Source organism: Sceloporus occidentalis, unplaced genomic scaffold, assembly GCF_023333645.1.
Source record: "Sceloporus occidentalis isolate IW3139 unplaced genomic scaffold, rSceOcc1.0.p SCAF_9, whole genome shotgun sequence".
NCBI lineage: Eukaryota > Metazoa > Chordata > Lepidosauria > Squamata > Phrynosomatidae > Sceloporus > Sceloporus occidentalis.
The window spans coordinates 3,876,820-3,903,740 of NW_028316989.1; the positions used below are offsets into that span (position 1 = coordinate 3,876,820).

A 26,921-nucleotide genomic window follows, 5' to 3' on the forward strand; every position below is an offset into this window, starting at 1 on the left:
GGAGGGCGTGGCCACGCTGGCCCTCCACCAATCCTGGGTCAGAGGGGGCGTGGTTATGCAAAACAAGCCTTCGGGTTCTCTGGGCCGGCGGGATGTGGGCGTGGCCTTTGCCAGCACCGCCTCCTCGAGGGAGAGAGTGAGCATGCGCAGTCGTCACCTCCAGTCAGTCGGTGAGTGAGCCTCTCTGTGTCCTCGTTGGCGGGCCTGGGCTGAAGCGAGCCGGGCAGGTGAGGCTGAAGTGGAGGGAAAGGGGGCCTCGGCGGGGCTGAGGGCGGGAGGATATTGGCAGCGGTGGCGGCGACGGTGGACGAAAGGGACCAGTTTTCCTTGCCCCTGTCCCACTGTCCCTTTTAAGAGCTTTTTTGTTATTGGACTTCAACTCCCAGAAGCCTCAGCCCTTTGGGCCAATAGCCGGGGATTCTGGGAGCTGGAGTCCAAAACCCTTAAAGGCGCACCGTGTTTGCAGCGTGTAAGAGAATGGCCCCCATTAACCTGGCCGCTCCTTTTGGCCCCTTCAGCCCCTGGCAGGACTCGAACTCACAGCCTTGGGACTGAGTGGCTGCAGGACTGGCCTTTCAGCACTGCTAGAGCTTTGGGGGCTCCAAGGCTCCTCTAGTCCAGTGTCCCCAAACTGTGCTCTTCAAGGGCTTTTGGACTCCAGCTCCCAGAATCCCAAGCCATTGGCTGACATGGCTGAGGCTTCTGGGAGCTGAAGTCCAAAATGTCTTCAAGGGCTCAGCTTGGGGACCACTGATCTAACCTAATCCCCTTCAGCCATGTATGAGACACCCTCAAGGTGCTCCCTGTGAGAGATGGCCACCCAGCCTCTGAGGCAGTCCATACAGTCCTCCAGGACATGGTCATCCATAGGATCATAGAGATGGAAGAGGCCACAAGGGCCATCCAGCCCAACCCTGTTCTGCCATGCAGGAACTCTCAATCAAAGTAACCCCTTCTGCCATGCAGGGATGCACCCTCAAAGCCCTCCCCACAAATAGTCATCCAGGCCTTGCTTAAGGAAGGCAGTCTGTGAGATAGTCCCACAAGATCAGAGACTCCTAGAGGCCATACAATCCTAGAAGAGATCTTCCCAGGGGTCATCCAGTCCAACCCATTTGGACATGCAGGAAGACACCACCAAAGCACCTCTTGTGACTGATGGGCATCCAGCCTCTGTTTAAGGAAGGCAGTATTAGGGAGCCCTATAAGATCAGAAGATCCTACAAGAGACCTCCAGGGGTCATCCATTCCAACCCCTTTTTGCTATGAAGGAAGCTATCACCAACACACTCCATGTAACAGATGGCCATCCAGCCTCTGTTTAAGGAAGGCAGTCGCTGAGTTAGTCTGTAGATTCCTAGACTTGGGGGAGACCCTCCTAGGGGTCACCCAGTCCAACCCCCTTCAGCCATACAGGGATATGCCATCAAAGCCCTCCCCACAAATAGGCATCCAGGCCCTGCTTAAGGAAGGCAGTCTCTGAGATAGTCCCACAAGATCAGAGAATCCCAGAGATCCTAGAAGAGATCCCCAGAGATTGTGTAGACCAACCCCACTTTGCTCTGCAGGAAGATGCCATCAATACTTCCGTGTAGAAGATGACCATCCAGCCTCTGTTTGAGGAAGGTAGTCTCTACTGTAGTTCCACAAGATCAGAGAATCCTACTAATAGATTCCCCAGGGGTCATCCAGACCATCCCTCTTTTGCTGTGTATCCAGCCTCTGCTTAAGGAAGGCAGTCTCTCAGGTAGTCCATAGAGAAGCCCCAGGGGCCATTCAGCCCAACCCCCTTCAGCCATCAAAGCAGGTCCTGTGACAGATGGCCATCCAGCCTCTGTTTAAAGTCCTCCAAAGAAGGAGGCTCCACTGCTCTCCAAGGGAGTGTGCTCCACTGTCAAACACCTCTTACTGCCAGGAAGATCTTAGAATCATAGAGTTGGAAGAGACCACAAGGGTCATCCAGTCCAACCCCATTCTGCCATGCAGGAACTCTCAGTCAAAGCATCCCCGACAGATGTCCATCCAGCCTCTGCTTAAAGACCTCCAAGGAAGGAGACTCCATTACACTCCAAGGGAGTGTGTTCCACCGTCGAACAGCCCTTACTGTCAGGAAGTTCTTCCTAATGTTGAGGTGGAATCTCTTTTCCTGTAGCTTCCTGTTTAGGTGGAATCTTTTTTTCTTGTAGCTTGCATCCATTGCTCTGTGTCCTATTCTCTAGAGCAGCAGGAAACAAGCTTGCTCCATCTTCAGTATGACACTTCTTCAAATACGTAAACATGGCCATCATGTCATGCTTTAACCTCCTCTTTCCCAGGCTAAACCAAACTCCCTAAGTCTCTCCTCCAAGGCATGATCTCCAGACTCTTCACCATTTTGGTTGCCCTCTTCTGGACACACTCCAGCTTCTCAACATCCTTCTTGAACTAGTCACAATACTCCAGGTGAGGTCTGACTATGGTAATCTTTCCATGTCTGACCCTCCACCCATTCAGACACTCATTCCCTTCCCCAAAGCGTGCCCATGAAGCCTCACAGGCACTACTCTGTCCTGGCCTTCTGCAAAAATCCCCTGGCCCTTTAGTCAGTCCAATCTCTCTTACCTGAAGGGACTGGAAATGATTTGGATTTCTAAAATGGATTTTGGTATATCTGCAAATACATAATGAGATATCTTGAAGACAGAAGCCAAGTCTATTCATGAAATTCTTTTAATGATAATGTTATTTCCTATGCACCTTAGAAACATAGCCTGACGGTAAGTTTATTTGTTCTTGTTGTGCGCCTTCAAGTCATTTCTGACTTATGACAACCCTGAAGGAACCATATAATGAGGGTTTTTTGCACAGGGGCTGAGAGTGTGTGACTCACCTAAAATCATCCAGTGGGTTTCTATGGCTGGAGTGAGGAATCAAACCCAGGGTCCAAAACACACTGCAGAAATAATCCAGTTTGAGACCACTTTAACTTCCCTGGGTCAGTGCTAGGAGATTCTGGGAACTGTAGTTTGTTGTGGCACCAGAGCTCTCTGACAGAGAAGGCTAAATGTCTCACAAAACTAGAGTTCCAAGAACTCTTTAGCATTAAACTAGGGCCGTTAATGTGGTCCCAAACTGGATTGTTTCCGCAGTCCCCTTGCCATGCAACATGGGCAGAATGCAGCCTTGCTCCTCCTTCGAACTAGCCATGCTATCTGCCAGGAGCAGATCTCTTTCCACAGTGCTCCTCCAAAGCCACATGTATGTTTAGACTCCACGTTGCTCGTTTCCTCTTACATCACACCTAAATAGACTTTTCCACACACACACACACCATTGCTGTCTTAGTACACTGAGCTCTTTTTCTTTTGAGGTCCTCCCTCTGCAAGGATGTGGATCCAGGATAACTCAATATACCATGACAAATGCATGGCTAAACTTCTGTATTCCAGCGGAGCCTTAATTTAAGATAAAGATGACAGTATTTTTTGGGGGGTGTCTATAAAGAAAGTTGTTTATTTGATAGCACTGTTGTGATGCTGGCTAAACTGTTTTCTCTGTTCAGCTCTGTCGAAAGTCTCTGTAGCATCTCTCTTAAGCGGATTGCTCTGATGGTGGAATGCAGAATGGTGTATCAGGAGGGAAAAGCTTGTGACTTGTTGGGGGCTGATGCTGAGCTGGCGATGGCAGCTTTTTGGCAGAGCAGAAACTGCGAGAGGGTCATACGTATGAACAGCTTGCTCTTGACTTTGTTTATATCTTTTTCAAAGCTCATTTTAGCATGGTGGGCAGAGAATTATTTTCTGAACGAATCCAAAGAACGTGCCTAGTTATTGTTAGGGTCTGCTGGGTTGTTTTTTCCCCCTTGGTCACAAGTGGCATGGTGCAATACAAACATTCAGTGGACATGGCTTATTTTTATACACTTCAGAGGTTGTGCTTGGAAGGCTTGTGTAAATACCTTCTCCCCCAGTGACTTTAGAAGTTCATATGCGAGTACATCGAAGAAACCATTTGGAATAGGAACTGCTCCCCATAGATTGAGGGGAATTTTTAAATACCTTCATTTGTTCCACCTAGACATAATAAAAACAAAAGGCCATCCTGGAGAGAAGTAACCAATGGGTTGCAACAGGGTTCTGGGCCAGTGCTATTGAACATCTTTATCAATGACTTGGATGAAAGGATAGAGAGAATGCTTATTAAATTTGCAGAGGACACCGAATTAGGAGGAGTAGCTAATATCCCAGAGGAGAAGATCAGAATTCAAAATTACCTTAATAGATCAGAAAGCTGGCCAAAACTAACAAAATGGATTTCAAGAGAGAGAAATGTAAGGTACTACACTTAGGCAGAAAAAATGAAATGCATATAGGATGGGGGACACCTGACTTACAAGACTAGATGTCAAAGTAATCCAATAGTCCTAATGGACCACAAATTGAACATGGGTCAACAGTGTGATGCGGCAGCAGGGAAAGTATAGTGTCTAGATCAAGGGAAGTCATAGTGGAATTTTATTCTGCTTTGGCCAGGCCTCACCTGGAATGCTGTGTCCAGTTCTGGGCACCACAAGTCAAAAAGGATGGCGACAATCTGGAGCATGTCCAAAATGGTGAAAGGTCTGGAAAACCACCAAGCCTTATACGTCCGGCTTTTTAAAATGTGGTTTATAAATTGTGTCAAGGTAAGACTTTATACAAAAAACAAAACCTTCAGAACTGAGTTAAAACCTGTTGACAAACACTTGAGATCTGCAAAATTGCAAAGGAGGGCTGTAGAAACACAGATTTGGTATCGTAACTTTTAGCTCATCTCTGGTGCCTGAGAAAAGGAGCTTTCTAAATCACTAAGGAATTATGTCCTCCCAAAAGTTGCTGCAGATAGAGCCATAATGCTTTAAAATGTTGCTGAGACTTCCTGGCATTGTGCCCTCCACTGACATTTCCCCCATGTAACACCTGAGAGCATCATTTGAACTAGGGGCCAAGTATTGGCAGACCTACACCCTTGTAGGCAGTTTGAGTGATGGACTGCACTCTGGAGAACAGGGTTCAAATCCCTGCTTAGTCACGGAAACCCACATTCTTGATCTTGGGCAAGTCACCATAAGTCAGAATGTACTTGAAAGCATACTCTACTTTGATTTTTTGTTACTGTTCTGCATTTTCTCTCTGGATTCGAAATTTCCCCAACTTGCCTCGTTTGTTTCTTTTACATCTCCAAGCTGCGAAGGTCATGCTGCACCGGATTGAGTTTTCTCTCCTGCATCTTACCACTTGGAGCTGGCAAAGGAGAAACTTAGAGGCATGATCTCAGTGACTTAGTCAGAGTTTCCATTAGTCCCTGGAGTTTGCATTCTGAAAAGCCTTTGGGTTCCCCCACTGCCTAACTATGTTTCTGAGAGTAACTGAGAATGATTTATTATGACCCTTTCTGCTCATTATTGTTCCTTTTACATATACCCAGAATAGTTGCATCTCAAAATGCGTTCCTCTTATGTGGATTCAGAACAGATGTTTCCCGTTCAGTAGGAAAGAGTAACAGATTAATCCTGCACATAGGAACGTTGAAGCAGGTTTCTTTTATGCTTAGCGGGGCTTGTATGTAATGCATGCCTTCAAGACACCAGTTGACTTATGTCCCCATGAATTTTATAGGGTTTTCTTTGGGAAGGAATACACAGAGGTGGTTTGCCATTGTCTTCCTCTGAAATATGGCCTACATTACCTAGTATTCCTTGTCGGTCCCTCTTCCAGCTACTAACCAGGCTTGATCTTGTTTAGCTTCCAAGATCAAAGGTGATCCAGTGCCTTCGGGGTATTTTATAGGCATAATAGAGACCTGGTGAGATGACTCCCATTCTTGGCATATTACAATTGCGGGTTATAACCCAGTGGTTCTCAAACCTTTTTGACCCTTGTGACCCCTTTACATCTAGTTGGTGGCCCTTGGAGTAGTTTTCACCTCTAGGATTCTGTGGGCAGAGGCAAGGGATAAGTGGATCCTTTTGGGGGTCTTTCCTTTCAAAGGTAAGAATGAGTCTCTGTTTTATGCTGCAGTCATGTTTGCAGAAGTTGTTAGCAAAGTGTAAAGAGAAGATGAATCTTTTCATGTTCTTTTCACGTTCGTTCACAGGCTCTTGAAGGAAACTCTGGTGTCTGCAAGGTGTCCCCAATGCATTCCTCAGCGAGTACCCACCATTTTAAAGATAGGTCTTGACCAATGGAGCGTACAGCACCAAATGCGATCATTTTGGTTGAGGGTATAGGTCAGTGATAGTCAGTGGGTCAGGGTTAAATGGTTGGAAACTGGAATCTGTTGCTGAGTCCACATGAAGCAAATGTGTGTGTTGGCAGTGAGTGCTCTTAGTAAAACACTGCCTGTGACCTAGTGCTGAATTATTATTTCCACACCCATTCAGGAGGCTCATGGCCACATTAAACACCAGTTTCTGCTGATGTGTTACAGACTTTAGTCTCCTGTGGAGTTTGACCCAGAACAGCGTTGGACCACAGCCAGAGACGTAGTGGTCAGTGTCACTGCTGGAGTGCCAAGGCCTGTCTGGATCCATCGTCATCCCAAGGCAACTTGGTCACTTGTTTTCTTCCCAAAACAACCTGGTGAAGGGAAGGGCCTCTTCTCTCCTCTCCAAACACAGACCCAGCAAACTCTACAGGGGACTCCCCATGCCCTTGCATGACATCCAACCCATTCTGATTAAAATGGGATCACATTCTCAGAGTATTAACAGCTTAACTGAACTTTGAGATCTTTGTTTCACAAAAGTGTAGGAATTCCTTGAGAAATGAAGTCAGCTTGTGGCAGGTGGAGAGAAGTTAGTTTTGTTTTTGCAGGAAAAAATGATGGGACAGTTTCAATCCCTGTTTTCCTAAATTGCCTCGGGTAACATTTAAATAAAATGCACTGGAACTGTTACTTCATGGAGCATTTGGGAATGCACAGAGAGTTCCACATGGAAATCATGTAGTCAGCAATGCAGTTCGCTTTGCTCACACTGAAACCCAAGTGAGTGTGAAGCCGCAAGGAAGATCCTTGGACTCAAGCACAACCAAGTCTGGTTCAGCTGCTTCCCATCCTTAAGTTTGTTTCACATCTATATGAGACAATTATTCTCATATTTACTGCAGGAAGCATAGCAAAGAGTAAAAGGATAGATCTCCTTTAAATGGTCAGAGAACACATTTTAGGAAACCACAGCCATTCACAGCTCCCCACTGCTTGTCAACCATGCATCAAATGCTGTGGGATGCTACAGCTTACTTTCTGATGGAGTGCATCATACAGGATTCTAGAGCAAGACCAGTGGCCTAAATCTGATAGGATAACCAAAAATGGAACTGCTTCTGTTAGTAGTATCAGGAGAGTGGCATTCTTCCCCTGGAACCAGTTTTGGTACCAAGAAAGGGGCAGCGGAAGGAAACTGGAACAATAGTTCCATCACTCTATAGCACCTTGACTTTAGCCTCTTGCAACCTTTGGGAGGCTACCTTCACCTGTAGCCTGCAGTCTTTCACACTTATATATGTGTATGACAAGTGGAAAACTAAAGTCAGCTGTTTAAATTTGTTTTTGATTTAAATAGTCCTCCTCTGATTTTATAGACAGGTCTCAGGTGCGAAAAGATTGAAAGCAGTGCTCTACAGTGATTCCCGTCTTGGACTTCATCTCCCATAATTCCTAACTGATGATCAAACTGGGTAGGGCTACTGGGAGTTGAAGTCCAAACCATCAAATAGACCACAGTTAGGGAGCCACTGCCAAATCTCCAAGTGTCTAGTGTTTTAGTACTTGGGGTGGGGGTCTGAGAGCAATGTCCCTTGGCCAGTCCCCAGTATGAGTTATTTCAAATCATTTCCATCTTCGTTTCAGCATTGGTGTTTTAGAGTTAGGAGCTGACATGCGCAAAGAGAATTGATCATATTTGAATTGCGGCCCAGAATTTTGAGGGTGAGTCTGGTAAACTCAGAATTTGATCTTTAAACTTTGGACATAAATAACAAGGAACGGAAAGTACAGGCAACTTTGTGGATTTAAAGAACCTCCTGGACAGGATTCTATGTTTTATTCTGAACTAAAAGAGCAAAGCTGAATTAGGCTAAAAGTAAGGGAAAGAATAATTGTGGTTTTGAGCCAGGAATTTCTCACATGGCTTTTAGGCAAATTATATGGATGTTGATTGTGGCTTTGTGCCCATCTCTCTTCCTGCAGGTCCAGTTGGAGAACAAAGTGCTGCCTAGGCATATAATTTCTCCTTGTAGCTTCATAAGGTTATGGCAAATGTTTTAGATCAGAGGGGAAACTGTACAAGCCATTTATAATATTCATTGTCTATTGAATGGCCTAAATACCCTAAAGACACCAGAACCTGTCTGATCTTGGAAGCTAAGTAGGGTCAGCCCTGGTTAGTATTTGGATGGAAGATAGCCAATGAATGCCAGGTGCTGGAGGCTGTATTTCAGAAGAAGGAAATGGCAAAATCATTTCTGAGTATTCCTTGTCTAAGAAAACCCTGTTAACTTTATGGGGTTGCTATAAGTCAACAGACAATGAAGACATTGGGTTTTTTTGCGAACTGTTTTTAATGCCAGAGAATATTTTCCAAAGACCTTTGTCTAGTGCCAAAAAGATAACCATGTCAGTGCCTTTCAGGCTTTCCTGGAAGACTTCCAAAGTCAGGGCGCCACAACTGAAATGCCCTCTCCTTATCTGTCTGCCTACATATGGCAGGGGCACTGGAGTTAAAAATGGCATCAGCATATCACAGCAGACATACCTTCAAGAGATTATTCAGCACAAGATTTATAGTCTCACGTATGGTTCTCTGTATTCCGTAGCCTTGCTCCATTTCAGAAGCTGCTAACCGAAGGTACGTATTGTACCTCTAGTTCATCATGGTCCACCTTAACGTTTGCATTAGGAAGAGTCTCCGTTGTTTAAATTCGAGGCCTTTGTGATAACCGAGTCTGGAAAACTCTGTCATCAGCAATTATGGTTCCACGATTCAAAGAGGATGTTCGCTTACTACAGGAAAGTAGGAAATACCTCAGCAATAAACCAAGAAGCCTTCTGAACTCTCAACATATGGCAGACTAGTCCAGCATAAAATCTTCAATTCCTTTTCTGTTCCGGATCTGGGTGTAGATCTTTTGGTGGAATGTTACTGCTATAAGAAAAGTTTTATTGGTGGTAAATATTGCAGAGGATGCAGCAGATGGTACACAACAGCGAAGAAGTCCAGCCCTTTCAGTGTTGGGATCCAGCACTCTTCAGAGCAAATGGTAGGAACACGTTGTATCCAGACTATCCACCAGCCAGCAACCAAATTCAGTAATCATTGCTGGCTAAATGGACCCCTGGACTGGGATGCACTCCTTCCAAGGCAAGGCCAATGGAAGATGGACTCTTAAGGGCCATATAGTAGAGAGAGAAAACAAAGTGCGCAGGCATGAGCCATCTTTCCATTGGCCCCAGTTAAGAATGGGAGCTGTACAAGAAGGTTAGCAACAGAGGACAATTCACTTTGCCAGTCCATTCCCAAACTTCATCTCTTTTTCCAGTCCCAGACTGCCAATGCAAAAAATTATCAGACAAGGCCATTAATACAACTTGATTCTTGAAAACATGTGTTCCTTCCAGACTTCTTCATAGCTTTTCTTGCTGTGAATATGGAAGGGTTTTGCAGCTGCTGGCTGGAGAAGCTTGCAAAACCCAGATGGTAAACCTCCTGCTCCCATTTGATTGATGGTAGCCCTGTAGTAAAGAACAGCCCCTGGGACTTCTGCACAGCTATAAATTTCAGCAGCCAGAAATCGGGACTGGCTGCTCAAAAGGCCTGAGGTCATTGGTTGCAAATGATAGAGGTAAAGGGGGAATTGTCGCTCACATCAGGGTAAGCTGAATTGGGGCTTTTTCCATCTAAATTTGGGAGCTATGTGGTTGAAGGAAGGGTACTGAATTTTGGATTTGTATCATCCCTAGAGTACAGCCTAAATACTCTAAAAGCATCAGATACCATTTGATCTTGGAAGCTAAGCAAGATGAAATCTTGTTAGTACTTGCATGAGAAACTGCCAATGAATACCAGGTGCTGTAAGCTATATTTCAGAGGGAAAAAAACGCCTTTAAGTATTCCATGCCTAACAAAACTCTATGAAATTAATGGGTTTGCCGTAAGTCAACAGGCAACGTGAAGGAGCATACACACACACACACACACCAACTTTAGTCACAATGATCATTTTCTTCTGGTGATACTGAAAAGGGCAGACTGCCCTATGCTCCTGTCAGCAAGTGAGCCATAAACCTGGTAGTTGGAGTGTAAGAGCTGTTGTGTAGTTAATCCAGTCCAGGTCAGTTGCAGGTTATCCAGCAAGATGAAGGGCGAAACAAGAGTATGGGTGTCAGCCAGTCCAGAAGTCATTATAGCAAGTCAGCAGTAGTCCAGATAAATGATAAATGAAGGTAGCAAAGAGTAAAACACAGCTGTCAATTGTAGCCAGTCCAGGGTCAAGAAATCACTAATGCTGAAAAGTACTGCCAGTCTTCAAGACAGAACAGTTGCAAGCAACAAAAATGCCAGGGAACTGGTAGTTTTATAGGCAGCTATCTCAAGACACAGGTGCTTAATGAATCAGTGTCTCCTATTTGCAGACACTGAGATTGGCATTGTCTCTCCTTATCTCTTTTACAATCTTCAGAGGATGGCAGTATGTCCTAAGCATCTCCTGTTGGCGGAGTAGGGCCCCCTTTTGCCTTAGGCCCAGCTCCTCCAACTAGGAGAGGCCACTGTCATCAGGAGCTCTAAATTCCTACAAGTCTGTGTACTGAACCACCTGGCTCCAAAAGATGAGGTTTGGTACAGTCCTTAACTAGTTTTTGACTTGACTGTGGAAATATAATCAGTTCTGTATCTTTGGCTTGCACCTCACACTCTCTATCTATGTTAGGAAAGAACAAAAATGGATATATTGGGCTGCAATTGTTAGCAGCTACCTTTGCATGACTGGGGCATTTGATATTCAAAAGAATAGATGGATGTTGCAAGCAGGATTTGGTGGGATCAGGCAGCTTATCACTAAGATATTTCATCTTTTAATTTGGTAGCAAGAGAAATGTGGTAGGGTTTGGGCTGTTTGTTTTTGCAGTAACTGATCCAAGTGTCTTTGTCTTTTCAGCGTCTTTGCCATGTTTTGGAATGCGGGTCCTCAAAGATGTATCTTAGTGCTTCAGCTTTATCTCTTGGGTTTCTCTTTCTGTGTGAGAGCCAGCAAAGATGCCTCATCGCAGTCTTCCATCACAGCAGCCTCCTTCCTACAGGACCTCTTCCTCCGTTATGGCGAACATGACACACTTACACTGCAGCAGCTTAAATCTCTCTTGAACCGCCTTGATGTGGGAGTTGGACGCAACAACATTAGTCACACACAGCAGCAGCACAAGAATCTCTCCTGGGTAATGTACCATATTCGTTTAAAATAAATTAAAAATATTTCTGTCCCACTTGTTCATCCAAATGAGTCTACAAAGCATCTTATAGAAATTAACTTTCTGTAAAATACATACCACAAAACCAAATTAAAATTGATAAAAAAGAGTCCAAAACGGAGGGCCAGCATCTAACTCTTACTCACTTGATCTGGAAATCTGTGAAACAAAATTGGTACCTATTACTAGAGAAGAAACAAGGCAACTTGTCCAGAATTTGAATGCCATTATAACTATTTCTGGAGCAAGGTGAGGGGGCAGAAATGGCTGTACACATTTTTAGGGTATCAAAAACTAGTTGTGTGAACTGGCCCTTTCTGGCTGAGTATGACTAGGAAAATGATATTGTTCAGAAGCTATGGAACAGAGATAGGAGTCAGTGCATGATAAGTAGGGGGTGCTTGAGGATGTATGAAAAGTGTATAACGTTGGAATTCACAGTATGCCTCTCTCTTTCTCTTCTGCAGTGCTTCAGTTCTTCAGACCTCTTTGCCACCCACAATCTGAGTGAAGGGTCCCATATTGGCCAAAGTGAGTTCCAAGAATTCTGCCCAACTATTTTGCAACAGCTGGAGTCGAAAGCATGCCTGTCGGAGAACCTAGAGAACGAAGAGGATGAGCGGACAGAAGAGGGGAGGCCAACTTCTGCAGAAGGTGTGTAGTTAACAGATTCACCAGCCAAGCTAAAGCTAACAGCTTTTGAAACACAAACTACCACGCACACACCCTTCAAATTCTGGCCATCCTTTCTATTCTGCGAATTATTATAGCAGTGGGATGTCAGTCCGAGCTGTAAACTAGTTCTTAATGGGATTTACTTTTACAGCTGGAGACTGCCATGGGCCCATAAGCCCTGTCCTTGTAGCAAAAGCATCTGTGGCACTGAGGCTGGAGATGAGGTGGAGTAGAGGAAACAAGCTTTTGAGCTAATAGCAAGTGTGCCTTCTCTCTTCATTTATATGATTCCTATAATCTGCTTTTATGTCCAATACAGGTGTATATAGGAGTAGAGGATTAAACACAAATATTGTATGTAATTATTTCTCTCTAATGAGAAAGCCCTAATACTGGTTGCAGGAAATGTAGCGAAGGCTAGTGAACAAGTTCTTTTACAACCTTGAAAAACCCATTACATCACACAAGTGAAAACCTGGATTTTGCCAGTGCGAATTGAACCAACAAAAATACAGCCTCAGTCAGGTGTCATGTATTCTTGGCTCTAAATATTTTTATAGGTTGTTGGTTATATACAGAAGGTGCTTCTCAGTATTCTGCAAGGAGTGTCTTTCCCTAGAAAAATTTCAGTATCTCCCTCAGAGGTGGGCATTAGCAGAGATCTAGATCACAAGATGAGTATGAGTCAGTGATGAGATGCTATGTGGTTTCTTCTTAATCACATAGGTAGAAATGGATTTTTTAAGGCCATCACTGTTCCCGTTTGCAGATGTATTCCTGGGTCTCAGCACCAGAAAACCCCACAATAGGCTCATTTTAGGGTCGCCATAAGTCAACAACAACTTGGAGGGTGCACAGCAACAACAGCAAATACATGTTTGGCTGTTATTTTACTAACAACAACAACAACAACATGGGTGACTTCAGGGGTTGCAGAACAGAGGTCCAGACACTTTCCCTGCTCGTGGCCTAGAAGAGCTTAGAAGATCATGCCTATATCCTCTGGCTATCTTGGATTTGCCCATCATAAATTCCCACATGATTACAGCATAACCATATACTTATCGCCCTAAACATCACCAGCGTTATGTGAGGTAGATGCCCCTTCCTGTTTTCAATTAGTTGGGTAAACCTGCCCTACTTTCTTCTTGTTTCACAGTATGGGGCTTTGGCTTTCTCAGTGTTTCACTGATTAACCTGGCTGCCCTCCTTGGAGTCTTCATCGTTCCCTGCACCGAGAAGGTCTTTTTCACCCGAATCCTAACTTATTTCATCGCGCTCTCCATCGGGACGCTGTTCTCTAACGCACTGTTCCAGCTGATCCCAGAGGTGCAGTAAGACACATCCACATGCTCACTGATCCACTCACAATCACTCCACTTTCTCCCCATATATCCAGTCAGTAGATTCTCTGCTAGTGCCTGATAGGCTGCTCTCAACTGAGCGGGAGAAGGTTTTCTTCCCCAGTGCTTTTGAGGATTATGTTTCCCATCAGGAAGCCTCCTAAGATAATTAGAGAAGACAAAACAAGATATCCTTTGTGATCTATTTATAGGCACATAAGTGGGAACTTTCTGGAATTATAATCTGGGAACTTGCTTTCCTTCAGGGCCTCCCCAAAAGGGAGAAGTTTCTAATGACAAACTCTAGTGAAGTCTGTGTTGGGACAATGGTGCGTGTGCCCACAGAGAGGGCTCTGAGTGCCACCTCTGCCACATGTGCCATAGATTCGCCATCACTGATCTAGATGAACATTGTGTTTATAATGAACTTTACTGACATTACCATTGCTAAAAGGATTTTACATCTTGATCTCCATTCCACCGTTGATAGAAATGAGTTGATTGTGATTTGTGTGAAGGTTCATTGTGCAAAACATTAGGCTTTGTTTTGTTTTTTTACTAGCACATTATTTATTGGGAAATTTACAAAGGTGACACCCTCATTAGCAACAATGGAAAGTCCTATCCTTCAGTCGAATCTAGCCAGTTAAAATTGTACATTGCCAGGGACCATTTAGAGGAAGAGGAGCACATTAACCAGGATCAACATGTGGATTGAGGTTTTCTAGCACACATATCTCTTCGCTAGGTGAATAAATGAATGGCAGTAGATGGTGCAGGGAGGCTGGCGAAGAGGCTGCAGAAGCTTTTATGGCAAAGAAGCGAAGGAAGAAACACCATACAAGCTTCAATACATTTAAGAATCCTTTTATGTAGAAATCCCAGTTTCTTTCTTGGTTCTTCCTTGAGTAATTGATTTATCATCACAAAGGAATGAAGGTCTTGATTTCATGATGGGTTATAATAGAGTTAATCTTGAGTTAATTTTGGTTCAATTGCATATTGTGGGGCTCCCCAAATGCAACCATGAACTCTACTTCCTGGTTTTGAAATCCAGATCTCCTCCATGCTGATTTGACTTTAGATCAGTAGTATATACATTTGAAGGGATTTTACATCCAGAGAATGCCTCACATGTCTGAAATTGAGGGCTGATGAATGCTCTTAGTTTTCCCCCAGTGTGATGGTGTCACATTCTGAACTCAGGGCTGCTTTTGAGGCCTCTGTCCTGGCTTCCTTACCAAATAGCTTCTCTCAATGTAAAGAAAAAGCTCATGTAAGGAATCTCATAGCAGTACCCCATGGGATTTTTGCAGCTCCTGTTTTATGCTGCTAATACCTGGCTATCCAAATAATTCTTTAGTATAATCCCTCCTTTTTCAGTAGAGTTCATGGTCCTTTCAGCTTCCACAAATAAATGTAATGAGGGGATGGGAATTTGCTGTTTGCGGGGAGAAATCTTTGTGATCCACTATGAATTGAAATACAGTAATAGTGCATGGTTCACCTCCATGGTTGAATGGCTTGCCTTGTAAGAAGAAACGAGACAAAAGTGTGCCACTTGACACCAGAGCCAAGTGGCTTTTTGTACCCTGGACACCAGAGACAGAAGTCCTGTGGGTACCCTAAAAACCAGGCAAGAAGTGGTCTCTCTGTCCATACAGCAGACCATGGAGGTGAAGTGTGTGAGTTTCTAAGAGTTAGGCTGATGTTTTTCTACATGGTACTGGAAGTATGGCATCGCTCCCATCACTGCATGCTGGGAAGAGAAGGGGGAAAATACAGTGAGTAGACTGAAGAGAACAGCTCCACCAACACTTTTGGAGGGGAGGGAATCGAAATACTCTTTAATTCCCTTGAAGTCTGAATGCCCTGTGGCTGTAAACGGAAGCAAGTTTACTCAAGGGCAGCTTGCTATGAAAGCAGCGAGGCTTCTGTAGAAATTAATATGCATATAATCTGATGTCAGAGGCCACGAAAAATAATACTACAGAGAATATTATGTGGGTGATACCACATTGTTAAAAGTACAGGTCTCCTGCCTCTGACATGGGGATATATATTGTATGCTGATTTGAAGGTATACAATTGCGCTTGCTAGTCTTCTCCAGCTGGGTCTTTGTCACAGCTCCAGAGCCATAAAATCCTTCCAGCATGCCTGAATCAGCTGCAAATTGCATATCAATCACTAATAAATGTCCTATTTCTCTCTCTCTCTTTCTCTTTTTCTGTGCCTCTTCTTCCCTCCTCCCCACCGTGAATATGTTGTTGTGCATTTCTGTGTTGTGATTTTCCCATCGTGGTTTCACTGGGGTGGGACTGACACTTGCGCTGCAGTCTGGGGTTACGGTTTCCTCTGTGTGACCATCATTTCCCTCTGCTCCTTGGTCGGGGCCAGTGTGGTACCCTTCATGAAGAAGACTTTTTACAAGCGGCTGCTCCTCTACTTCATAGCTCTGGCCATTGGTACTCTCTACTCCAATGCTCTCTTCCAGCTCATTCCGGAGGTAGGACCAGAGCCTCCAGGCATTTCCTTGCGTAGTTGTCTCTTTTCATGCCATTTGTGATGTGAAAAGGAAAAGTTAAGGAAACTCTTAGGTAGAAAGGGTGATGAGCAACCTCCTAGTCTGCTTTTGTATATGTCCAGTATAGAAAGCACTTAAACCCAGGTAAAACCACAAAAAGACTGTAGGTATATTGGGGAATAGTGATACATGGGCAACTTACTTGACAATTTTCTGGGTTTTCATTTTTTAAGTTAAAAAAAATGTCTCTTAGGCCTTAATGTGTTACTCTATTAGCAGTGGAGATGAGGAAAAACTGCCATATTGAGTTGTCTGCATTGGATGCATGCCTTCAAGAGAGGCGATCCAATATAGCATATGCCAATATGTAAAGCATGTGCAGCCTCATGAGCAAAAATGCCATTAATCTGGATTTTCTGCTCTATACGCTGGCTGCTCCAGGCAGCAAATCCATTCAAAACAGGTAATTTTCCATACAATATTTGTTCAGCCTCTTCAGCACGGCGGTGTAAGGAAGGCGGATAATCCCTACACAGAGGATAACTTTGCTCTAGGGAGAGAAGCCAAACGCCTAAAAGGCACGCAATGTATCTCCAACGCTGTGCTGAAGGAGTTTGAAAATAAGAGACTGAACTCACTGATCGTTCTGCAATGCATTTGTGCTGAAGACTTCCCCAGCAGAAAATACCCAACTTCTTTGAACACTTTCATATGTACTGAAATGTACAATATGTACACAAATGATCTAAAATGGGAGAAGAATGGGGATGGAAAGATTATCATACTGAAGATGTTTTGTGTCTGAAAATGGATTCCCCAACACTTGGAATAATGCAGTGGCAACGTTTTTGTTCAGTGTTTGGTCAGGATTCACACCTCCCAGAATGTTTTGGGAAATTATTCTGTGCAGATATACATAAGAAGGTTTCTTGGATGAAAAATCTGGGTTCTTGGGAGATTTTGCACACAGACATTTTATTCTCCTTTAAAGAAAATAACGTTTCCAGATAGCTACTTGTGGATGATGATGGTCTAAAATTGTTGGGGGTGTTGGTGTGAAAACAGCCAATCTTGTGAACACACAAAGAAGAGGTAACCTACTTGGCAATTTCCTGGGGGTTGTGCGAAACTTACTAATTTTGCTCAAACAGTGTAAGTTTCTCTGAACCATTTTGATGTGAAAACCCAATTTTTTGCACAAACATGTATTTCTTGAAAACAACAACAACACTGTTTCCAGATAACCACATGATTTTTTGGGTGGTTGTGGGGTTCAAGATTGTTATACCAGAATAAAACCCCTAGCAGTCCCCCCCGCAAAATACATGGCTTTCTGGGAAAAAAAATTTCCATTAAAAATGTGATAAAATCTCATCTTGCACCAAAATCCCACACTTTTTGTACCAAAAAAACATACACATCTCTGCGTGTAATAGTTTATTGAAATGTTTATTTGCGAATACCAAGGCACAACTGTGGAGAAATACTAGTTTTCTCTTTTGCAACAGGGAAGAAAGTGCAGAAATAATTCATTCTCACTTGCGAGGATGAAATTGTTGAATATTTACATCTGTAGCGAAGAACATGTCTTTCATTTTGTTAGATGCAGAAGGGCTATGGTGGTGTAACACTTGATGTTAATGCCAATTGGAATTTGAATCATCTCTTATCTGAACACCACTAAAGTAAAGAGACAGACCTATAGCTGCTGCCACACTGCTGAAGTAATGCACTTTGATACAGCTTTAACTGCCATGGCTCCATCTTATGGAGTCCTGGGATTTGTCGTTTCTGGTGGCTCCAGAGCTCTCTGACAGAGAAGGCTAAATATCTCACAAAACTACAAATCCCAGAACTGTATAGCATTGAGCCATGACAGTTTAAGTGGTGTCAAACTGTATTAAGTCTGCAGTGTAGATGCAGCATGTCTTGGGTGTACCACTTCAGTATGCATGTGTGGGCTCACGTTTGAACACCAACATATATTAAAACGCTGCACATAGAAAACTACCTTGCCGGGAAGGAAGCTTATAACCATTTCTCAGATATGGTTCCTGTGCAGAAGGAATGTCTAAGCTTATAGAACTGCAGTCAGTTTGTGCTTGGTGTGATACACAAAAAGGATAAAACACAAAACAACAAAAGTGAAACAAGCAAGTCCACGCAATAGAACTGAGATGTTTTTGCTTCCTCCCCGGCTTCTCTTTGAGATTATGAGAAAGCAGTCTGGAATTGGGGAGGAGGGCAGTCTGTAAATATACAACTCCATCATAATATGTTTCACCAACACTTTTTTTCCCTCCTCAACAGGCGTTTGGGTTCAATCCTACGGAAGATAATTATGTCTCCAAATCTGCCGTCGTCTTTGGAGGCTTTTATCTCTTCTTTTTCACGGAAAAGATACTGAAGATGCTTCTTAAGCAGAAGGTGAGGCATCGTTTTTCCTCTGGTACCCATGTCAGAAATCACTTGTTGAGGGTCTACTTCTGGTGCAAATCTTCATTTCCTTTTCTTTAAGCACATATTTGCATGTCAATTAACATAAAATAGAACCATAGAATTATAATGAAGCAAGATGCTTTTCAGTTGTGAAGAACAAATAACTAGAGATAACAAGATCTGTATTTCTCCCTTCAAATCTGCTAGAAGCAGAAATTCAGCCAGAGAATAAGAACTCTGATATAGCAGCCTGAAAGCTTCTTAAATACAGAACGCTTTTTTCCTGCATTGATTTTTCTGCTAAGGGAGCCCTTGAGAGTTCCTCATATAATCTCACCTAAAAACCCGTGTGTCCAAGTAGTCCAAGTGCTCTAAGGAATACTCTTGAGTTTGTCTGGAGCAAGCTAGGGATGTGGAGTTTAACTATCACTCCCTGCATCCTAGAATATGTCCATCACTGTGCATTTCGTGACATTATCTGCAGTCGGTTATCTATCAAGAAAGCTTCCCTGCTATTGCTCCTCTTTCAGAGAAAGCCCTAATAAGCCCTTTTGGGGAAGCCTCGGTTTCCCTGAACTGCTGTGGAGTTAATGTGACTGAAGAACTATAAAAGTGCCCATTGTGGGAGAAAGGTGGGATAAATATTTAGTGCCACCAGGTGAACAGTCAAAGGAGAATCCAGTCGCCCGCCACTTCAAGGGTGTAACCACACTGCAGAATTAAAGCATGACACCACTAACTGCCATGATGCTAGCTTACAGAATCTAGGGATTTGTAGTTTGGTCAGGTATTCAGCTTGGTCTGTCAGAGAGCTCTAGTACCTCACCAAACAACAGATCCCAGGATTTTGTAGGGAAGAGTCATTGGCAGCTAAAGTGGCATCAGGTGGCTTTAATTCTGCAATATAGATATACTCTTCTTTCCTTTTCTTGCATTTGCATTGTTTGACTAATGGGATTTCCCTTTCCAGTAGCCCTGAACAACCCAGGACTGGTTTTGTGCATGAGTGCTGATGTGAACTGGATGCTGGCCTTATTTATCTGAATTTCTAGCTTGGTTCCTTTCAAACAGGAGGTGCTGATAACAGATCCAAACCAAAAGTAGACATTGGATTTAAAATTAAAGCAGCTGAACAAACCATGTGAACAGATACTGTGTGGAACAGTCAACAAGGGTTTTGTAAAGAGAAATCATTACAATGGTTAAGGTTCCAATGTACACATAGTTAGGACCGATAGAAATGTGTTCAAGTTCAGTGTACCAAGTATTTAGTATATGAACATTCAAAAGGTCCTTGAAAAGAGCCTTTTAAAGCTTAAATAACCAGTGCACCAACTGGAATGGTGTTTTGTGAGTTAGGAGTGGAGTGCCCCAACATTTCCATATTAGGACAGTTACTATCTGAGAAATGATATAACTTGGCACATAAAAGTTGTAGGCTAAGAGCATTGCTGTGACTGAAGAACTATAAAAGTATGCATCATTTGCTGCTGCTAAGTGAACAGCGGGTAAAAGTTAGCATAAGGAACTGCAATGATTAACATTGGAGATTGTAACCTGACATTGTCTCTGTCCTCCCCAGCACCATCATGGCCATAGCCACAACAGTACTGAGACCCTTCCTTCCAAGAAGGACCAAGAGGAAGGGGTCACCGAAAAACTTCAGAATGGTGACCTGGATCACATCATCCCTAATAATAACAGCAATCTGGAATGCAAAAATCCAACCGTTGATGAGAAGATTGTTGTCTCTTTATCTGTTCAGGTCAGTGACTAACTAAAGTTAAGCTACGAACTCATTGTGTCAATGTTCACTGGAGGGAAAGGCTGTTTTTTTAGGGGGGAAAAGCTTTGTTGGAAATTTGATCCATATTGCAGCTCTCTGAGTGTTTTAGCCTGCTTTGAGAAACTGGAGAGGGAACCTTGTTTGGCCTTATGTATTTGGTTCATGGAGGCATAACATATCCGTGGTAAGTTTTATAAGTATGCTGCAGGCCTATTCAACTCCACTAGGAATTAGAATTCAAAGATAAAATGGTGTTAGTCTGTAAAATCAGTATGCAAGAGGATATTGTAGCACCTTTGAGACTACCTGAAAGAAATAAATTGGTAGCATGAGCTTTCATAGACTTGCTTCAGATGCATCTGAGAAATTAGGCTCTATGAAAGCTCATGCTACCAATTTCTTTCTTTCACTTAGTCTCAAAGGTGCTACAAGATCCCTTTGTATACTGACTAGGATTTAGGTAAGGCTTACTTACTGTAGGTAGTGAGGATATCTGACCATGAATACACATTTTATGATGCAGAATTAAAAGAAGGTTGGTTCTCGAGGCTGTATTCTCCATAGAGGGATGTGGGCTTGTTTCAAGTGCTAATCTCTTGCCTTGTGTGTTCCTTTTAAATATTACTTTTTAGGACCTCCAGGCATCACAGAGCACATGCTATTGGCTGAAAGGTGTGCGGTACTCTGACATCGGAACCCTGGCCTGGATGATCACTTTGAGTGACGGCCTTCACAATTTCATTGATGGTTTGGCCATTGGTGCCTCCTTCACTGTGTCAGTCTTTCAGGGGATCAGCACTTCTGTTGCAATTCTCTGTGAAGAATTTCCCCATGAACTAGGTAGGTGTTCCTTTAACTAATTAGCTCTCTCTCTCTCACTCTCTCTGACATTCATGTCCTCTCTTTTGGATTGTATAATGCAAGTAACTTGCAAAATAATGATCCCAGCAGAGAGAGACTTCTATCTACCTACCTACAGTGTAGATGCAGCCTAGGTCTGCCAATTGATCAACATTTTAACTCTGTCGTGAAAATTGAATAGTATCTGCTGAACCAAACATGTTGGTCATCAGAGTGTGCATTCTCCATTCTGACTTCTTTTGCATCCCACTTCATCTTGTAGGTGACTTCGTCATTTTGCTGAATGCCGGGATGACAATCCAGCAAGCACTCTTCTTCAACTTCATTTCAGCTTGCTGCTGCTACCTGGGGCTAGGCTTTGGGATACTGGCAGGAAGTCACTTCTCTGCAAACTGGATTTTTGCTCTTGCTGGTGGGATGTTTCTCTACATTGCACTGGCTGATATGGTAAGCAGTATATGTAGATATGCTTGGCGCTGAGATGGAGACGAAGGGATGACCTGTATCTGTATTTTGCATGTAGTGTACTGTTCTTTGAAGCTGGGCAATATTTGTCCCACCAGAACATTTGCTCCTGTGCTGCTCAGCTTTGTGGCCACTGGAACAGGAGTAATAATCATAGCTGATTTAAATTTCATTCCGTAGCCATAAAAAATGTTGGCCGGATCAGGATGTGTTTCTCAAAACTTTTACCTAGGCTAAAATGAAGACCTAAGTAGTGTGCTTCCTACTAGTTTATTGAGCTGTTGTAAGAACGTTTGGGGAGGAATGGTGTTGCTAACGTAATTTCTTTCCTTGTCCAATAAGTTCCCAGAGATGAATGAAGTCAGTCGAGAAGACGAGAGGAGCGGCAGCGCTTTGATAGCTTTTGCGATACAGAACGCAGGACTTCTCACAGGATTTGCTATTATGGTGCTCCTCACCATGTACTCAGGACAGATCCAGATTGGATAGAGATGTGCATCTTGCTAGCTGCAGATGTATCGGAACTGTGTAAAGCACAGCATTGCGCCAAGGATTACAGAAGGGGGCACATTTTTAAAACCTGCTTCATAGACCTCCCATTGACTGACCTACAGTGACTATTGAAACTCCTTATTGTTGGATTAAGTGACCTAAGGACCATTTCCTAGTGTAGCAACAAAATCCCTCCTCCTCCTTTTCTCCTACATATTCTGCCAGGAAGAAAAAGCATCCTGTTTCCTTTTGTTGTCTTAAGGGTTTCAACCAGAGATGTTCGAATTCTCACATCCATTTTGGTCTGGTGTTCCAGTAGATTTGAAAGCAGGGAGGGCTCTTTCCTCCTTTCCCCCTAAATTGCTGAAGAAAGATAATAGTTTGGAGTTTTATACTGAGCATCAGTTGGTTTGTTGATACCTAGTTTGATTTAAAAGATACCTCACATTCTAAAAAGTCAATGGCTCACTGACTAAAAAAGTAAGTATTTTAAGTGACTTACAAACTTACCAAAACTATGGATGGTAGGTAGCTTTTTGGAGAAAAGCCTGTGATGAGTAGAGAGAAAGAAAGTGCTATCTGCAACAGAATTGAAACAGAAATAATCCCTCTCCCCCATATTCTGATCATACAAATGTAAGCAATTGATTTATTTAATTGACCTAAGGTACAAACCCTTTTTAGTTTCCTCTCCTCATGTTTTAAGAGTGGATCAGCCCACCCTTCTCATTTCTTTTGTCTTCCTAGATTGAAGCACATGATGAGCCAGTGAATAATCTCTTTGGAATGTGAACATTTATTGGTTGAATTTGAAGTATCAAGCAGTTGAATTGTATTTTTAGTTGATGAGAAAGCCTTGCAGTTTATGAAAGTTATGCTAACGTTTGAAGAGGGAACAGGTTTGTCTCGGGGGATTTACTATAGGATTACGTTTCTCACTAGTCACTAGGTGAACTGATGTATTATCATATTGATAATATCAAAGCTAATTGGGTGCATAACAAACTTTCCACTTCACACATCATCTTTTAAGAATTTGTGGTTGCTGTCCTTTATTAATGAAAGGATGCCCAGTTCTCTGGCGGTCAAACTGAGGAAATGCCTTTCCCTGTCAGAGTTTGTCTTGTGGCAATGTTTGTGTGTATATAAATCACTCTCTCCTGATGCATAAGGGAACGAATGTGTCATTTGCTCTCCTCCCTTTCCCTCAAATTGGTTTGTGATTCTGCAAACGGCTGGATATCTCCATTGTATTCTTTGAGGGGAGAGGCTGTATTCTCAAAACACTCTGCTGGTGAGGTGACAAATCCAAATGGCATCTTTCCCCTTGCATCATATATCTAATTAATGTGATACCCACAAAGAAGTTAGTTCTCTTGCATAAACAAATGGAAGCTGACCAGAAACCTTTAATGACAACTGCATTCGCTTCCTTGCATACCCATTGCAACGCTGCCTCTCTGTATCATGGGATACTTGAAGGCACCTGGGACCCAGTGTGCCTCTCCTTGAAGTGCACTAGATTGCTTTTTTCAACCCATTAAAATGTCAACTGATTAGAAAAAAAATACCCATTATTGACAGTTCAATGGGACCTGGGAGTGCAAAACGGAGTATAATGTAACTGTCATATTTATAGTAATGGATGTAATAATTATGCCAGTTTAACTAATCTGACTTTGCAAGCAATTGTTTCCTTGTTACTCACTCTGGTGGCGTCCGGGGGATTACTAGCAATGTACTCCTTCTTGGTATATTGAAAATTCAGCAATGAGGCTGATTCAGACAGCCATAGTGTTTTTCCAATTGCTGCTTAGGGCCAAACGAGATGAGATACTATTTGCAAAATGGGGAATTGTGGAACAGTCTTCTTAAAAATGGGAAACTGGCTTAGGAGCCCTGCACCCAATTGGGATTTCAGGGGGCAAAAGAGACAAAGCCCTCCCTAACCCTGAGGTTACAGTTCCCTGGTACCTCTCTCTAAAAACCAATTGTGCAATGACATCTCATCTAGTTTGGCCTTTATTCTGATGCTTGCTGTCGTGTGTTCAGACAAGAGGCATTGGAATCGCTCTTTCTTTTAGAAGACTGTCACAGAGATGGGTCTGGAAAAATGGTACTGGTATGAGGATCACCAAGAGCTGGCTCTGGGTGGCCCTGAACAGATTAACACTGTTGATTTTCAAAGTATAGTAAAGTCTTTACAGTCTTTACAGGCTGTTATTCTGAGATGTTTAAAGGTGGCCTCTGGATAAACATTGCAGTTCAGAAATGTCCACAAGTTCCATAGAAGATGCAACGTTTGAGCATGCCTACGAAGTTGAGACCTGGGAAGCTCAGAGTACTTTCCAGGGGGGCTTCATAGTGATATTCATTCCTTATTTCCATAATAAGGAGGTACTCATTGGGGTTTTCCCAGCAAGTTACATTGCTAAATGCCACACTACCCTTAGAGGACCCTTACTAGTATTTGACTATTCATTCATTTCTAGTAGAACAATTGGCATTAATATAGTTGCTAGAATTAGTTAGGGTTACAGTTGTGTATAGCAGAAATTTTAACGTTTACTACTCTGCTATGACCCTAGTAGCCATTTTGAATAAAGAGGCTTAGAATGTTATAATATACTTGCATGGTTGCAGAATTATTTTTGGTTGCTGGCTTGAATCAGCCTATGTTCTTAAAGTTCATCAACTCTGTTTTATTCAATGATTACTTTTTCAATGCCACCAGATTCTCATTTTAAAGCACCTTAAGTACATTCATGTTAATTACCGGGGAAATATTTGTGACCTTTACCTAGCTAATTGAGGGTCAACAGACATTATGAAGCTCTCATTCAACTCTTTTGGTACGATATCTTTGACTGTTCTCATGCTTGGCATTTTGATAAATATACCAATATTGAGATAACTCTGCTTCTGAAAAGGTCGGAACTGGAGAGTTCAGTCTCAGTTTTAGTTTCTGTTCTTGACTTGGGAGCAAATTGTCAAAGTATATTGTTTTCATTCAGGTACTACAGATTTCACAGTGGCAGACAGTGACTCCCTGGCCAGTAAAATAGCTCTTGCAATTGCTATGTACCCAGATCATAGGCTTTATTTTAAAGTTGGAAGTTACCCTAGTTGGAAATTAATCCAATTATAAAATTGGGTAAGAACCCAATCTCTTATTCAGTACCTTCACCCCAGTTATATAGATTTTGAGACAAAGGATTGTCAGTCTAGTCTGAGACTAGAAACTATATCAAAGGAATTGTGAGATGGCCCACACATTTCATGCGCTGCCTTGTCCTATGCATATTTTGTCGGAAGCAAATTCCTTTGAACTTTTTTTTTGGACTTACTTTCAGGGAAGTAGCATAGGACTGCAGCCTTAATATTTATGAAGTTTAAATAGGTTGTTGATATAGATATTGCACACGTTGTTTTAGAGAGTGTCCAGAAGCCCTAGCTTGGCCTAGATGTTTAACTTTTGAGGGAAGGGATTTGGAGGGGAGAATGCAAAACTGACCAAACTATGAGCAAGCTTTGATTTTTATTTGTGTTTTAATGTGTCTGCTTTTTAGAAGATTTATTTCCCCCCCTCATTTCAGTATTTGAATAACTCAGGTGTTGTATGAAAATTTGTTGAAACAAAGAATATAACTTATGTCTTGTGATGCGTAAAGTTATTTGTAAAATTCCATAAATAAACTATATTCTGTAATGACAGTTGAAGAGTGTTATGTTTTAATAATGGGGTGCTGCCAGTTTTGGGTGTGTACATTAAAAATGAATTTGTCCCTGTAGCATTTTAGGGAGCTGATATACAGACCTAACTCTGAAAAAGAAGAAGTCCCACCAGGAAGATGCTCTCAGGGCAAGCGGTGGCAAAAAGTGGATGATTAAAATGCAGTCGTTCCCTAACATAGCTATAGTTAACACACAGTACAGATGGTTAATAATGGTCCCATTCAGACAGGCCAAAATAAAGCTGCTTCGGGTCACTTTGGAGGTTTGCTGTTTAAATGTTGCATGCGTCCTAAGAGTCTGGAAGCCGCACCAAAGCCACATTCCAATCCTAAGGACTTGAGCGCAGCTTTGGCGCAGCTTCCGGACTCTTAGGACACATGCAACATTTAAACAGCATCCCTCCAAAATGACCCGCATGAGACATTTTTGTACCAATACATTATCTCTGACAAAAGAAATACCCCTATGGCAAAAGGCAATGCGTTTTTTTGGTTTTTAGACAAACTATTAACAGCAAGCAGCTTATAGTTGCTTTTAAACAAACTATTCATTGCAACAGCTGAGACGGCAATAGAGCAGAATAACTTAACTGAAGGTTTGAAGCTGTTTAGATTCTGCAACTGTACTTTGGTCTCTTCCAACTCTTTGGTTCTATGATTCTGCTGGATCAGAATTCCCATCCTAGTGCATGAGACTTAAAGGGGGAATAAAAAAGATACTTGCCTAGAACTGAAAGGTTTGCAATTCTTGAGCTGGGTATTCCAGAAATGAGCCGAATTAAGTCCTCTTCCCAGTTGCCTGTCCAGGACTCTTCAGAAAGTGGGAACACAAGGAAAGCTTTAGACAATGACTCTGATTATCAAGAGGTCTGCTGCTGTGAAGAGCATCCATTAGATGGATTTAGTGTGTTTGTGTTAAGGGCAGTGACAGCCTAGATTGGTGTAAGATGCCTGGTAGTTCCTAAGTACCTAATATAAACTCTTGAAATGAGCTCAGAAATAGCAAAAACCAGTGTACTGAAGGTAGCAACTCTTTGGGTAAAGAGATGCGAGTTTAATTTTCCATTTCCAAGTGGCTACAAGTGATTGCTTAAAAGAGAGTGTGGTGTAATGGTTT

The 26,921-nt window shown here is 42.7% G+C and overlaps 1 protein-coding gene across 4 annotated transcripts; it reads left to right on the forward strand.

Moving 5' to 3' along the window:
* SLC39A14 (solute carrier family 39 member 14) lies at positions 1–25,784 on the forward strand. 4 transcript variants are annotated; one of them, XM_089539274.1, is made up of 9 exons: positions 1–170; positions 11,175–11,451; positions 11,952–12,138; positions 15,840–16,009; positions 18,338–18,454; positions 20,049–20,231; positions 20,885–21,092; positions 21,376–21,560; positions 21,921–25,784. In XM_089539274.1, exons 2-9 carry the CDS (start codon positions 11,185–11,187, stop codon positions 22,065–22,067), a joined length of 1,464 nt encoding a protein of 487 aa, XP_089395400.1. In that variant the 5' UTR covers positions 1–170; positions 11,175–11,184; the 3' UTR covers positions 22,068–25,784. The 4 variants fall into 4 exon arrangements, with proteins under 4 accessions (XP_089395400.1, XP_089395399.1, XP_089395397.1 ...); XM_089539273.1 differs by lacking the exon at positions 15,840–16,009 and adding an exon at positions 13,319–13,488 and having other exon boundaries at positions 145–227; XM_089539271.1 differs by having other exon boundaries at positions 145–227.
* Positions 25,785–26,921: the final 1,137 nt, after the last annotated feature.

Excerpts from the sequence above, each read along its gene's own strand:
- SLC39A14 (XM_089539274.1), top strand. The coding sequence starts at position 11,185 with ATGTTTTGGAATGCGGGTCCTCAAAGATGTATCTTAGTGCTTCAGCTT. Across the intron at positions 11,452-11,951 it reads AGCACAAGAATCTCTCCTGG|TGCTTCAGTTCTTCAGACCT; the intron begins GTAATGTACCAT and ends TCTCTTCTGCAG. Across the intron at positions 18,455-20,048 it reads AGATGCTTCTTAAGCAGAAG|CACCATCATGGCCATAGCCA; the intron begins GTGAGGCATCGT and ends TGTCCTCCCCAG.